Below are 13,637 nucleotides of genomic sequence, written 5' to 3'. Positions count from 1 at the left end.
TGGGTCCCGGTGATTATGGATTCAAACTTGGGGGCAGTAAATTGCCATGACTTTTTAACTGATGATTCTTATTTCTTTCATTTCAAAATGTAGATATCAATATAATTATTTTAAAAGGCCGCTGTTACCGCATGCAGTCCATGCAGTATATATATTTATTTTTCGTGCCGGCACAATGAAAGCAACAAAAGGTTTTCAAATGATCACTGTAACAGAGTAATTAAAGAAAAGTAGGTGTGCTTTTGGGGTTCTTTGATGCAGTTTACAGCTCAGTTTTATATCAGTTTTCTGCTTAGTTACATTGTTGGCTGTGACAGATTGCAGTCATTGTTCTGCCAAAACGATGGACCGAAGGAATGCATATGAATTAGCTTTTCAAAAAAATTGATAGCACTAATTAAGTATAAACTTGTAGATAGCAGTTTTGAGTGAAAAACAATTGCTCACATTATCCGGAGTGTAATTTGTTTCCCTTGTCATGAATTCTTTTGACATTAATGTTCAAAGTCTTGGAAGCAGCCAGACGGTATCTGTTATAAATTACAGCAATGTGTTTGGGGAGGATATAATTCTCATAAATATAAATGTGATCCAACCACCCCCCCTCACCCGCCTCACAAAATGCCTGTCCTCTTGACCTGATAAGTGAGTCAGTGGTTGCTTAAGCTCAGGTTTTGCACGTGTGTGTGTGTGTGTGTGTGTGTGTGTGTGTGTGTGTGTGTGTGTGTGTGTGTGTGTGTGTGTGTGTGTGTGTGTGTGTGTGTGTGTGTGTGTGTGTGTGTGTGTGTGTGTTTTTGCATTTGTGTTTGTGGGTCACAGAGGTGGCCATTGTTTGTGCACGTTCCTGGCCAAAATGGACCCTCGCCCTCTGAGGTTGCTCTGCAAGAGACTGAGTTCTCATAGCTGCACAACATCATTTAAGCTGTCCAAGGGAGGCCAGTGGGACAGTGACAAGACAAATTTGTCGGTAATATGAAAGCAAAGAATGTGGCGAGCCACGAAGTGCTCACAGAACAGCAGCACATCAGGGACAGCGGTGGGTAATGCAGCTGACCTGTCAGTGATTGATACGTCCAGCAGTGGCCTACTGGTAATAGTTCCTGCAGCATTAGGACAGGACATATTTCAAGCCTAAGGGGTGCATATCAGCAGGCCAGTGATTACGGCAACATAAACAGGGGTGCAGTAAAGGTCCCAGTCTGACGGAACAATAAACTAATAGCGATGTCACTGTCCCCCCATGGCACCGGCACTGTGTGCGAGAAGTAACAGCGCGGTTTAAAGAGCCCGGAGCACTGGGGGCCATTTTTTATTTGGGGGATGATGGCCTGCAACTGATGTCATTATAAACCTTAAATCAACTTTCTGCTTGCTTGAACATGGTCACCTGGGTGCAGGGGGACAAGGACAGGAAAAGGTTGAAGAGCTCGGCCTGTCTCGGTGCCAGTGCTACCTGCAGAGGTAAAATTGAGTTGGGAGACCGGTGATCAATCAAGTGTCCCAACAACATACATTTTTTAAAGTGCTTGTCCGTATTTCCGAGTCGTAATGAGTGCAAAAGTTGTGTTGAAAAATGGAAAGCGGAAAGATAAACCAATCCGGCATTTAAAGGATGGACAAACTGGGGACCCAAGAAAATGGATTTACAGATCAATGTCATTATGTTTCCCACTGTAATCAGATGGAGAGAAACTCAATGTATTTTGTCCAAACACAAAATATAGTACCTGCTGAGACATTAGTGTAATGATATTTTATTGTCATTTATGTGGAATCATGAGCCATAGCTGTTGTTGAGTTTGAAGAGGTTAGGGTTAGATAGGAAGAGGCGAACGGAGAGCAATAAAACTACAGAGTAGATCCAGAAAGAGACAGCTTGGTCCCACTCCGTTACCTCTCTCATCAGACCGCTCTATCCGCTGTGGTTTCATCCGAGTAAACAGTGGTGTTGGGGTCACCAGGACTGCTGGGTAATTGAGCCAGTGTGGGCTGCCCTGTCAAGCACATCGGCTAAAAATACATCGCCCACTGTCACCGGGCACCAAGTGGGGGGGAAAATGATTGTTCCCGCTGTCGGAGCGTAGGACACTCGCATCACCAGTGACCTTCCCCTTCTCAACCAGCCATCACGGAACAAAAAGAAACCAAAAAAAAATGATTCTCCAAAGTCTCTTTATACCGTCAAAACAACAATGGATCCTTTGATAATGCAACTGGAAATCAACAAGCAGTGGATTAGCATGCTATAACACACACACTGCAATATTAAGCATGTTTAGCCTGTCATGGACGTGCACTTCGATTAGGGCACATCAAGGCATTGAAGAGAATAAGGGAGAATACAGGCAGACAGAATAGAGCGAGTGTGTTGAAATATTCGAATGAGGAAAGACGCTCCTTGGAACGTGGAAAGGTTATTGATTTGTCCTGCAATCATTTCCTGCTCTTTGATATGCAAACGATCTAGTGTGAATTTACAGCAATCCTATCAGACTCATTTCACAGTTCTTAGCCCCTGCCGTCTCTCTGGAGTCCTCCGCCTCATTAGGCCAATGTTCTCCATTACCAGCATAATTAAAATCTTTAGTAGCTTATCAAATTAAAAATATTTTTGCTGATCGTATTGAGATCTTCACCTCACAGTTATTTTCCACAACAGGAATAAATTAAGACTAAGCATTTTGCACACAATGTATTACAATCTGGTGCTTGAAAGGAGCACTTCTGGTATCTATAGAGCTGGTGATGAGAAACGGGGAGGGGGGATCCGGAGAATATAAACCCAAGTAGATAAGCATGTGCAAATCATCTTTCATTTACCAGTGCTCATTTTCCGAATGGATTTAATTAATTGTAATGTTAAACGAGTGGTCTTGCCCATTTGCTCTGTGGTTAAACTCACCACATATCGAAGGGCTTCTTTCAGCATGCGTAAAACATGTGGCTTATTTAAGCACGGATTTGAATTCCCAATACAAATGCACATATATTCAGCTGTTAGATCTTTCAGTGCTATTAAGATCAGGCTTACCCAGATGTTTTGACTGAAAATACAAGTAGCCAAAGATTCTCACCCATGAGGTTTAATCTTATTTTACATATCAGCTTTATCCTCATTTGTGTCAAGTGAAAGCAGACTTCTCTGGCACAGTAACAGACGCACCATAGATGGAGGCATATAGTATATATTGTGCGCCAACAAAAGGCTCTCTTCTCTGAGACACGGAAAGTGGGGTGCACAAACACAGCATTATCCTTCTTCAGCCCGAGTCTGGCCCTGAGTGTCGGGATTGCTGTCACTCAGGCAGAAAAAACACGCGCACTCTGTAGTTGTGTTTCTAGCACACAGAAAAAATGTCTTCTGTCTTCAAGGGAATTTTTTTTTCTTTTTTTTTTTCAAAGGACTATGTGAGCTGCAGTGTGCTTGACTTGTTAAATGAGGTTTAAGTCTTCTGTGTCAATTGGAGGCGGTGCAGAGCTTTAAGTATTTTGCACATTAATGCGCTTTTGAGAATATTACCCCAGGGTCCTGTTTCTCAAGGAGACAGGGGTGGGATGTTTTCTAGTGTTGCTATTGTAAACTTTTTGTTGTGTGTGTTCTGCACATCTCTGTTGTTGGGAGAAAATGATGGTGATTATTCAGATTTCATGCCTTGTCTGGCTGTTAATTATTTACTCTGGGCATGAAATTTGTGTGAATGCCAGGGATTTGTGTATACAAACATGCTTCAGATCACAGGAAAAATGGAGAGAGAAGGAGGTGGCGTAGAGAGGCGGGTTTGGGGTAGGGGGGGGGCGCTCTCAGTACATTACCCTGTAGTGGAATATTTTCTAATTAATACTCGGCTTTGTTTACAGACGCTTTGATTTAATTAAGTGATGAAGAACAGAGTTGGATTAGCTGTTAATTGATTTAATTATCCAATTTGTTTGTCTCAGGCATGATTCCAGCAGAGCTGCAACAACTGTGGAAAGAGGTGGCAAATGCTCACGTGAAGGAGGAGCACAACAATAGCAGCAACAACGGCCACCGGGGCCTTGACCTATCCTCCCCGGCACCGCCAAAGAACCCACTCCTCAACCAGCATGCCTCCACCAACGGGCAGTACATGAGTCACAAGAGAGAAGGGTGAGTCCTTCCATCTGCAAGCACTTTTCTAGTTGTTTTCTTTTCCTGTCTTTCCATATGTCTTACAATCTTTGCATGTTCTCACAATGACACTAAGGGTCAGTGAAGACATACAGCTTGATTGCAGCTAACGCCTTTAAACAACGCTGGTTTTCAAAAGCAGTGTTTCTAAACTCCAACTGGTAATTGTTGATGTGAATTATTCTTCATTTGTATAGATTACTATTCATTTACAGTTTGTAAATCCTCATGAAGGCCAACGCCATCACTTCTCTGTGTCTGGATACACCTGGGGATTTCAGGGGAACACCTGGAAGGAATACAGCGATTTGGAGAAATTTACATGCTGTCGAAATGGAATCACCACACTATTAATGAGGGGGGTCAGCGAGTCGGCCGTCTGTTTTTTCGGTTGCACATTGAGAAGTGCAGCTGTGACTTCAGCTCCATTTCCTTGAGAATCTTTAGGTTACCTTTTCATAAAAGAAAAACATTTCCTTGTACACTGGGAACTTGTTGACACGTAGAATAATCCTGTCAGTTTAAGAATAATAAAAAAAAAAACATAACAAGAACAACAGGCTAGCAAAAACAAACACTGGGTGTATCATATTTTGAAAACCAGGATGAATTATCTGTGAAAGGCATTTGCTCTTTGAGCCGTGTGTGTGTGCGCATGTTTCTTTAAGGAAGGAATTAATTTGGCATCTTACACATTTGCTTGTTTTTTTGCACCCAAGCCTGATCTTTGAACTTTTAGTGAGGAGCCTCCAGGCACCATGAGCTCACTGCATAACATCTGACTTGTGTTTCAGTGATCAAAACCTACACGTCATTATGAAAGCAATGCCGTTGAAAACATGTTCAGCAGAGTAAACCAGCGGGCCTTTGGAGGTGAAGAGGGGCTGCCAGTGGGGAGGGACATGGGGGGTTGTAGAGAGGATCTGAGTGACACAGAGAGGATATACTCTGATTCACTGATGGAGAGATACAGATGAAAAGCAGATATTTATTTTGTTTAAGTACTGCTATAGGTTATAAATGGATTCTTGACATACTACCTGTACAGACTTATTCTCTTTACTGTTTCAAAGTTCCCCTCAGTGGAGAAAAAAAATTAAAAAAAAATGGGCGTTAGTTGTTCCCACAGTTGACAGCATCCACAGGCTTCCAGTCCTTCATCCAGCGTCTGGCTGAATGTCTGTTTTTTGTGTGGTTAAAGACAAATCGCAGGGGAGGATACTGACTCGCTTAACTCCATCACACATTGTCGCAAGCGAGCAAACAAGGTGAGCATCGATGGCAGAAAAAGGCAAGAACCAGCCACAGCTGAGGGCTCCATGAAACATCGGAGAAGACATAACGCAAGAGCTAGCAGCCCCTCTGCCTCGCGCTGACTGTCAGAGATTAAAGAAGATGTCAGCGGCAGTTTAACACAAGCTTAAGTGAAGAAGGCAGTCTCAGTCTGAATATTCTCGCAGTATCTTAGATCTGTCAGAAAACCAAGCAGGTGATTCTCATCCACCCCATCTGTTCAAGGAACCTACCCAGAGTTTCAAATGTGCAATTACTAAGAAAGATGACTGATACAAAGTGAACACAAAACAGTGCTTATTAAATGCTGAATGGTGCTAATTTAGATTCACGCAACCAATAATCCTTTCTTGTGTTAATTTTGAAACACTTAAATCGCACAACTATCAAGAGCATTATTCCTCTCTTTTGATGATGCAGACTCAATTCTAATCAGAGTCCATGGGAAGAAAAATGAAATATTATTAAGTATGATTATTCTAAGCAAGGCTCTGAGAAAACGTCTGTGTTATAATCCAGGGATTTGAATAATCAGGTTGAAGATAATGGGCTGGGCCGGCCTGGGCGTAAATAGAGAGCATCCACTCATCCTCCCAGTGCTGAACTTAATGAACTTTTAATTGATGCGGTTTTGCAAGTCCTTTTGTCATGCAACAGAAACAAGCCTCTCTGCTGATGGGCCTGTTTTCCCGACTGGCTTCAGATTGGTTTACAGCAGGCCCTAAGTACCATGTAGTTAGTTTCATGTGTCATATAAAATCTGCCCAGGCACAACGACGCCTGCAACTAAAACCTTAAGTGCATCCACAGGAATCACTCACCGGCTTTGCACTTCCGTCTTAAGGAAGGAGGAGAAATTCAATCACTGCCGGCTTGACACACTGAAGATGAGGCACGTGTTCCTGCTTTTAGTTGTTTCAAAGAACACTCTGGCAAGGCAGGCTGGGATTTGTGTTTGTCTCACTAACATCCCCGATATGACCAGAGCCTGAGTCACTCAATCTGTCAGCCCGTGTTGTTTCCCAGCCCACGAACTGTGATGCATAGATAGAGATATACCCCTGAGCCAGGTCATCTTTATTCAATGATTTGCTTATTTAAATCAAACGGGCCTGATCTGTATCTGGCACAAATTCCCAATACAGTGCTGCATCAGCTTTGTAAGGGGGAGCATCCTCACAAAGCGCTTGGCCCACTTTACTTCCCAACAACCATCAGTAACCACAGCTCAGGGACTGTAACACAGCAATCTGTTAAGGAGATAAATAATCAGATTTGGCACAGCACTCTCATCTCTCTCTTGCCTTTCATTTGTCTTACAGGAGAGAAAAAATGATAATTAAATCATTCAGGGTAAAGCATGCAGTGGCACAGAGAAGACGGAAGGAGAGGATCCAGTGTGATGTCTGGAGAGTTAAAGAGGGGAGGGTGGTGGGTACGGATGGAGAGGGAGGGCACAAAAGAATACGCTATCGGTGAGGGAGACTGTTGTGACTGGCTTCACACACTGTGGCCAGACTCTGACCTAGTGTGGTGGTCATCAATCTTCCCACTTTTGCTGATAGATTGAGTCCATCAGCGAAGGTTGCCATAGATCTTGACTTGTTTATGGCCCAAAGCATCTCATCAAAATAAGTGAGCTAGAAAACAACTGGCTAGCAGCTGTCAAAATCATCTTTGTGTGCAGTTGCTCCTGTCTGTCTACACATAAACACAGCGCAACACCTGGAAGGTTCACTCGCTGTCTGTCCGGGTCTATAGGCACTTTAATGTTCCTTCTCCTCTAAAGGAAGCTGATGACATGGTTTTCCTCATCGCTGTTACAAGATCATTAGAGTGTTCTTCCCCCGGGCTGCCTGACAATAATAACATCCTGACAGACCTGTCGTGGGTGCAAGTCAAATTTAACGCAACGCGAGCAACTGCTGATCGGTTTTCTTTCATTTTTGTTTTGTTTCCAGAACCTGTTCTCAAATGTGAATACTACACTCTTCTCCTATTACACTAATGTAGCTCATTTAGTGTAAATTCTGTCATTTACTACTGTTTAGCCATCCACCGTTTAAAAAGGCTCTTCTGGCTCCAGCCCCTTACAGTGCTTTGTGCTCACTGATTCCCAGTGCACTCCACATTTCAATACCTTATTAATACAGAATTAACCAACAAGCCTCCTCTCAAAGAATAAAAAAAACACAAAAAAACGATTTCTTTAAATTAAAAACCGGCGTTACCTTCACCAGTCCACACATTTCCTTGTTAAAAACTCATTATAATAGGTCTTCTGCCATCTATTTATTAGCTGTATCAAAACAGAGGTCTTAATGTGAATGCATAATTCATAATTGAATAAAAAAAATTCTGACTTTTGAAAGAAGGAGGAAAAAAGCTGCTAACCACATTCATGAATGCTTGACTGCTTCCTAATTGCAATGCAATTATCATATGTTATGAACAATGTGAACTCTTAAGAAAGTAATTATAACACAAGGAAACCTGTGACGACCTTTAAAATTTCCTACTTGAGGTACAGCTTTACTAACATTGATACAAATGAGATTTTAATCTGAACATCGGCTTGTTTAATCCTGCAAAATTGGCACACCGTGGTTAGATTAGTTTCTTTTTCACTAATTCATTTTTGCATCCATTTTCAAATAATAGCAGATGCATGATTGGCTAACATGCGAAATGTTATTTCCACTATTTATTTTTCTCCTTTTGATCCTTCAAAGAAATCCCTGAAGTTGTAGAATGAGATTTTTGGGGCTGGAGTTATTCTCTCGTGGCATCACAACAGTTTGTGGTGCAATGAATCTCCTCATCTGTCCTGTTGTCTAAGAGAGCAAGGCTTACGCTGGAGGAGAAGCGGCAGCATTGTGCTCACGAGCCGCCAGAAGCACAGGTGGTAGCGATATAGGCCAGTCCCCCAGGCTCTTGTAGCTCAAAGTTGTGTGTCTTGTACAGTGCCTGTGCCCATATGGCTGCCTGTCTCGCTCTCTTAGCAGACACTGCCTCCGCACAGGCCACTTTCTCTCAGCGCTGATTGTGGTTAGCTGTGGTTCCACGCCTCTCGCCATATGGAAGAAGTTGTAAAGTTTGTTTTTCAGGGATGTTCCTGCTATTTAGACTGATTGTACCACGCCATGCGCTCCCCATAGATGCACACTTGTCAGCCCCTGGTGACTTGGGATTGGTCAGTAGATAAATTGATGCCAGGCGGGGATGTTTACAGTTTGTGCACAGTGTGAAAGTAGAGGTTTCATGTTGTGGTACAGACTCCTCCAGGTGGGCTGTGGGACATGATGCAGCAGGCAGCACCGGAAAAGCAACGACTCAGGGAGCCCCCAAGCAGTCTTGATCAAAGTGAATTGCAACATGGCTCAGTGATACTAAATAATTACATATTGATTTGGTTGTGCTCTCACAACAAGAGTCCCCTCTTTTAAGAGCAGAGCGAGCAATGATCACAGGTACACTGATTCTACAAAGCCCAAGGTTCACAGATCAAGTAGAAGTCAACGTTTTCATGTGGAAACAAGATGCAGTACACACAGGGAGGGAGGTGCTAAGCAGGCATCGGCTTAACAACAGAAACCATCATCTTTGACCTGTCATCGTGTTATGTGCCTGTGATCTGTTTTTACTGATAAACTCTCTCTGAATCTCTTCCAGGTCCACGCTAGAAGAGCATTCCCACCACTGTCACCCTCTCTATGGCCACGGTGTTTGCAAATGGCCTGGATGTGAGGCGGTGTTTGATGATTTCCATTCATTCCTCAAGTAAGTAAAAGTCATAATCGGAGGTATGCTTCTATCGCAGTTTGTTTGTCCTCTCGTTGGGTCGATTACATGTTCGGTGACCCCCAGCAACTCAGAGGCGCTGCAGGTGCAGCTGGTTGTTATTCCTGAGTCTGGGTTGGCCCTCTCTTGACAAGGATACTGTGGTGGGGTCTCCTTCTGGGAACGGCATGGGCCTCTAATTCCTGTGATAAGTGCAGTTCCCATGGTGACAGGGGCCGTTTTTCCCAAACAAACAACGGTAGGATGTTTATCTGTGGCAGCTCACACTTAGGGCGCTCTGCATGTTTGCCCTTGTCACTGGACACGGGGATTGTTGTACACGTCTTGGACTGCTTCGCTCAGCTTTTTCTATCCTTTTCCTCACAGTCTGTTTGTCCCCCCCCCCCCCCCTCTATCTCATGCTTCACTTCTGTGGCTTGCTTTCTGGTTTACTGTGTTGTTTATTTTACTGAGGGTGTTACACTTCACCTCTATTTTAAAATGAACTATGTGTACAGCACTTCAGCTGCAGTTCAGTCAGCATCACCCGCTGTGTAGCATCTTTCTGATGTGAACCGTGTAACAGGTTTGACTCGGTCCAGCTCGACATAGGCCACCGTTTGAGTCCCCGATTCCCCATTTGAGTCCAGACCCCTGGTTTACTGATCAACCCTGTGTGCAGTGCGCTCTAGGTAATCCAACACATAACAGTGCCATGGTTACGGAGAGGATGAAAACATCTGCCTTGTGGCAGCAGATCAATGGCTCACTGTCACCCCGGATTAGTCGCACTTTAAACAAGATATGACACAATTCCATTATCCTAAAACAAGCACTCGGTGAACACACGGTTTCCCCGCAGACGCAGGAGAGAAAGGTGCTGCAGAGGACCGCCTCACGGGCGGCTAAAAGTTTTGACGTCCTTGTCAACATCTTGAATCCTCTTTTGATGGTTTACATGAATCCACTTTGAGCCAGTTTGCATTTGAAAGGCTTATTGTACTAGATTGTGTAGCTCTACAGTTTCTGTGTAACTGAAAAGAGGCAGTTACGTGTTTTTATTTTTATTTAATAAACATCCTGTGACAGTTGTATCATATTATATATATTATATTGTATTATACATGCACACACTTTCACACATAGCCACACATATTTCAGTTTTGGGAGTGTCTGCGTCAATCTATCACTATTTATTGTATTCAGGCTTTGCCTCACCCTTTGTTTATAGAACAGGAGAATTCAATTCAGTGCGCCCGGTAGAGCTATGCCTTAAAAAGTCTCTAAGTGCACTCTGCTTTGTTTTTACAAGTGTTTTTATCATGGCAACATCTTGTTTACTTTAGTTGCCTGCTCAAACTGCTTGGAACATGTTAAGAAAACATTTGGGGAGAGTCTCCACAAAGCCGCCTTTGTTTAACAGCAGGCAAGAGTGCGAGCAGCTCACTAAGGTGTTAACTCTCAAACCCTTAAGCACTTCCACATGAAACCTGGCGACTGATACTGCAGGCCCCCAAAAAGAATCAAAAATACAAACAAAGAATACATCAGGCAATGCTCTTACAAAAGTCTCCTTGGGTTGAAAATGTAAGTGCAGATAAGTGTGTGTGTGTGTGTGTGTGTGTGTGTGTGTGTGTGTGTGTGTGTGTGTGTGTGTGTGTGTGTGTGCGTGCGTGCGTGCGTGCGTGCGTGCGTGCGTGCGTGCGTGCGTGCGTCTGTCTGTCTGTCTGTCTGTCTGTCTGTCTGTCTGAGTGTGTAGTCAGCAGAACACAGTGCACTGTGTACCAGAGGAAAAAGAAAGGTGAGGAGGACTCTAACGTCAACCAGATTTCAGCTCCACATGCCAACAGTAACAACTAACACTGGCCCAAATGTTGTTTTAAACTGTGTGTGTATTTATTTTATCTTCTAAAGAAAACATGACATACCTACACGCACTATCTCGACAAATACAAAGCACCAAATCGCTGTTCCTGTTTTCGGGTTCAGCACACAGGAGGGTGGGGTTGGGTTCACAGCAGAGCCTGGTGTTTTTATGAGGGTCAAAACCCTTTCTCTTCAGTGTCCAGTCAGAGGTCAGAGCCAATGAAACACTGCAGTGCCCTCTAGTGCTGTACTGTCTGTCTGTTCAAACCACAAAAACTCATCTCTCACACCTCAACACGGTGTAGAATCTGTTTCAAAAGGTATGCAGCTTTGTAACACTGCAAACTATGCAGACCGATGAAAAAATATACAAATAAACCAAACAAAAATTAATGTATAATAAAATTCAAATTTTGTAATAAATAAATCTAAAAAACTACAATCTACAAGTGTAAAAATAAAAACCAATATTTATTTGACATCAAAAATCAATGCAGAACATTTCAATAGATTTTAAATGTAATTACTACTGTACAGACTTGTGCATTTAATTTAAATTCCACGCAAAAGGGGAGAAGATAAACCTCCCTCAGAGACAGCCTTAAGCTGTGGCTCCCGTCTATATAATTAGAAATCGTAAAGAAAAAAATAATTTAGGCAAACTAACTGGTGTGTAAAAAGCCGACTTTGTGAATATCTATTTAACGTGTTTTATTGTGGCAATTTACATCAGGGTCTATCATCCTGCCAGAGAGCTTTTAAAAGTGGCTTCATTTGAAGTCCAGAAAGTGACACATGCCAACGTTCATAGTCTTTCTCGATGTCAATCCCCCCGTATCCCCTGCTCCCGTGTCCAGACACTCCTCTCAAGGCTGCATTAGGGCCATTTGAATATTTCATTTCCTATTAATTATGCACTGTGACTCTCCATGTCATTAGAAGAAATAAAGTGGAATGTAACAAAGGATGAAAAGAAGCAGGGCACATGTCTCCTATGAACTGAGAAATTCCAAAGCTGCTCACGTAGGCCACCCTTCATTGAAAATTCAGTCAGTGCCAGTTAAATTGGAGTTGAAACGTCTTTACCTATTATTTTCTTCTTTGAAATGTAGTAAGATGTCCTGAAATGTTTACCAGTCTCATTTTCCGACCTACTTAATTAAATGGGCATTTATTTGACTCAAACAAATGGAAATCCCAGAGAAGTCTGAATTGATTTCAGCAAAGGGGGTTATTGCCCACACTTTCTTAAAATATGCCATTTTAATTCCTTTTTCTTTTCTTTTTTTTTGCCACAATAATTAAGTTGATGTACTGAATGTATATGACAGTCATTTTGAAACATTTATTATCAAGACACAATAGGAAAAAACCTGAAGGAGTAAAAAGACCACGTTTCCCATAAAGATTTAAATCATGCACCTGAAGGTTGAAAATACCGGAGCTGAACAGAAGCCTTCATATTTCAAGCAGAGCTCTATCAATTTCACATCCCTTCATGTGTCTTGTTTTCTGAGTGTAAATGTGGTGTTTAATGCACAAATGTGTTGTCTGTACATAAAGCAGTGGCATCAAATTTATTGGGCCATCAGAACGCCGTCGCGGCCACTGTGCCTCCGCGGGTCGGCTCTGCCTATTTTTGATTTGCAGTAAATGACAGGAAAAAGTGCACGTGAAAAAGCAGGCGCGGTACACACCTTTCTCTCATGTGCCGGTGCCACTTTGTGCACACACAGACATGCCTGGTGACAGTGACCTACATGGTCACCGAAGATGTGATATAATTTATGATATATATAATATATTGGATCCATTAGCGAGCATAATGAAGTAGTGAAATGAAAGGGTATTTGTGAAATCAGTTCAAACATCCTGCTCGGATTATGATTAAATGATTAATGAAATGCCCCTGCATAAGCATTTTCAAACAGTAATTCATGCGGCAGCTGATAAAATTCCTCCAATCATATTTCCTTCACTCATGAACCCTTATCTCCACCATTTTATATAAATCACAGAAAAAACCCTGTCTGCTACCCGGCGAGCTACTTATTTAGATTAGTTATAAACGCACAGGAAAAGAGAACATCTTCCCTGTATAAAATAATCACGTATAATTATATCCATAATTCAAGTTTGTGACAGATCCCATCTCCTTGTCCTGTTGTCCTCTAAATTTTTTCTGGCTTTACTTGAATTCCTTTAATTTTAATAATATAATTAACACTCAAAACACCAAAAAGGGCAAAATCAACCAGGCAAAGGAGAGCTGCGGTGAGAAGAAATGGCATTAGGGCACTGGTGCATAATTTAGCAAAAGGATCCAACCTGAAATTCTTCAATCATTCTTCTTATCTGTGAGCTGTAGTTGGAGCAGACATGACCGCCATAAAATATTGAGTGTCGTTCTTGTATGTTAAAAGAACTATTTCTTCTTCTGCAGACATTATACGTATAATTCCCGCTTGATAATGCTGCTTGTTTGTATTATATTTACATAAACTTTAGCACATAGATTTTATTCATTTGCTCAATTATCAGATTGCAT

The 13,637-nt window shown here is 42.3% G+C and overlaps 1 protein-coding gene across 2 annotated transcripts in view; it reads left to right on the top strand.

The window, feature by feature from the left end:
- Positions 1 to 13,637, top strand: part of foxp1b (forkhead box P1b) — a 156,534-nt gene that overhangs the window by 125,541 nt on the left and 17,356 nt on the right. For both annotated transcript variants that reach the window (XM_069714524.1, XM_069714533.1), the window contains exons 11-12: positions 3,940 to 4,129; positions 9,116 to 9,223. In XM_069714524.1, coding sequence (XP_069570625.1) covers positions 3,940 to 4,129; positions 9,116 to 9,223 — 298 coding nt within the window. The remainder of the gene's footprint in view (positions 1 to 3,939; positions 4,130 to 9,115; positions 9,224 to 13,637) is intronic.

This window comes from Brachyistius frenatus, unplaced genomic scaffold (genome assembly GCF_029030835.1).
Source record: "Brachyistius frenatus isolate BFR_SWC_R1_liver_20210118 unplaced genomic scaffold, ASM2903083v1 Contig_4, whole genome shotgun sequence".
NCBI classification, from domain to species: Eukaryota; Metazoa; Chordata; class Actinopteri; family Embiotocidae; genus Brachyistius; species Brachyistius frenatus.
The sequence above is the reverse complement of the archived record's forward strand: the minus strand, read 5'-3'. Positions and strand labels throughout refer to the sequence as shown.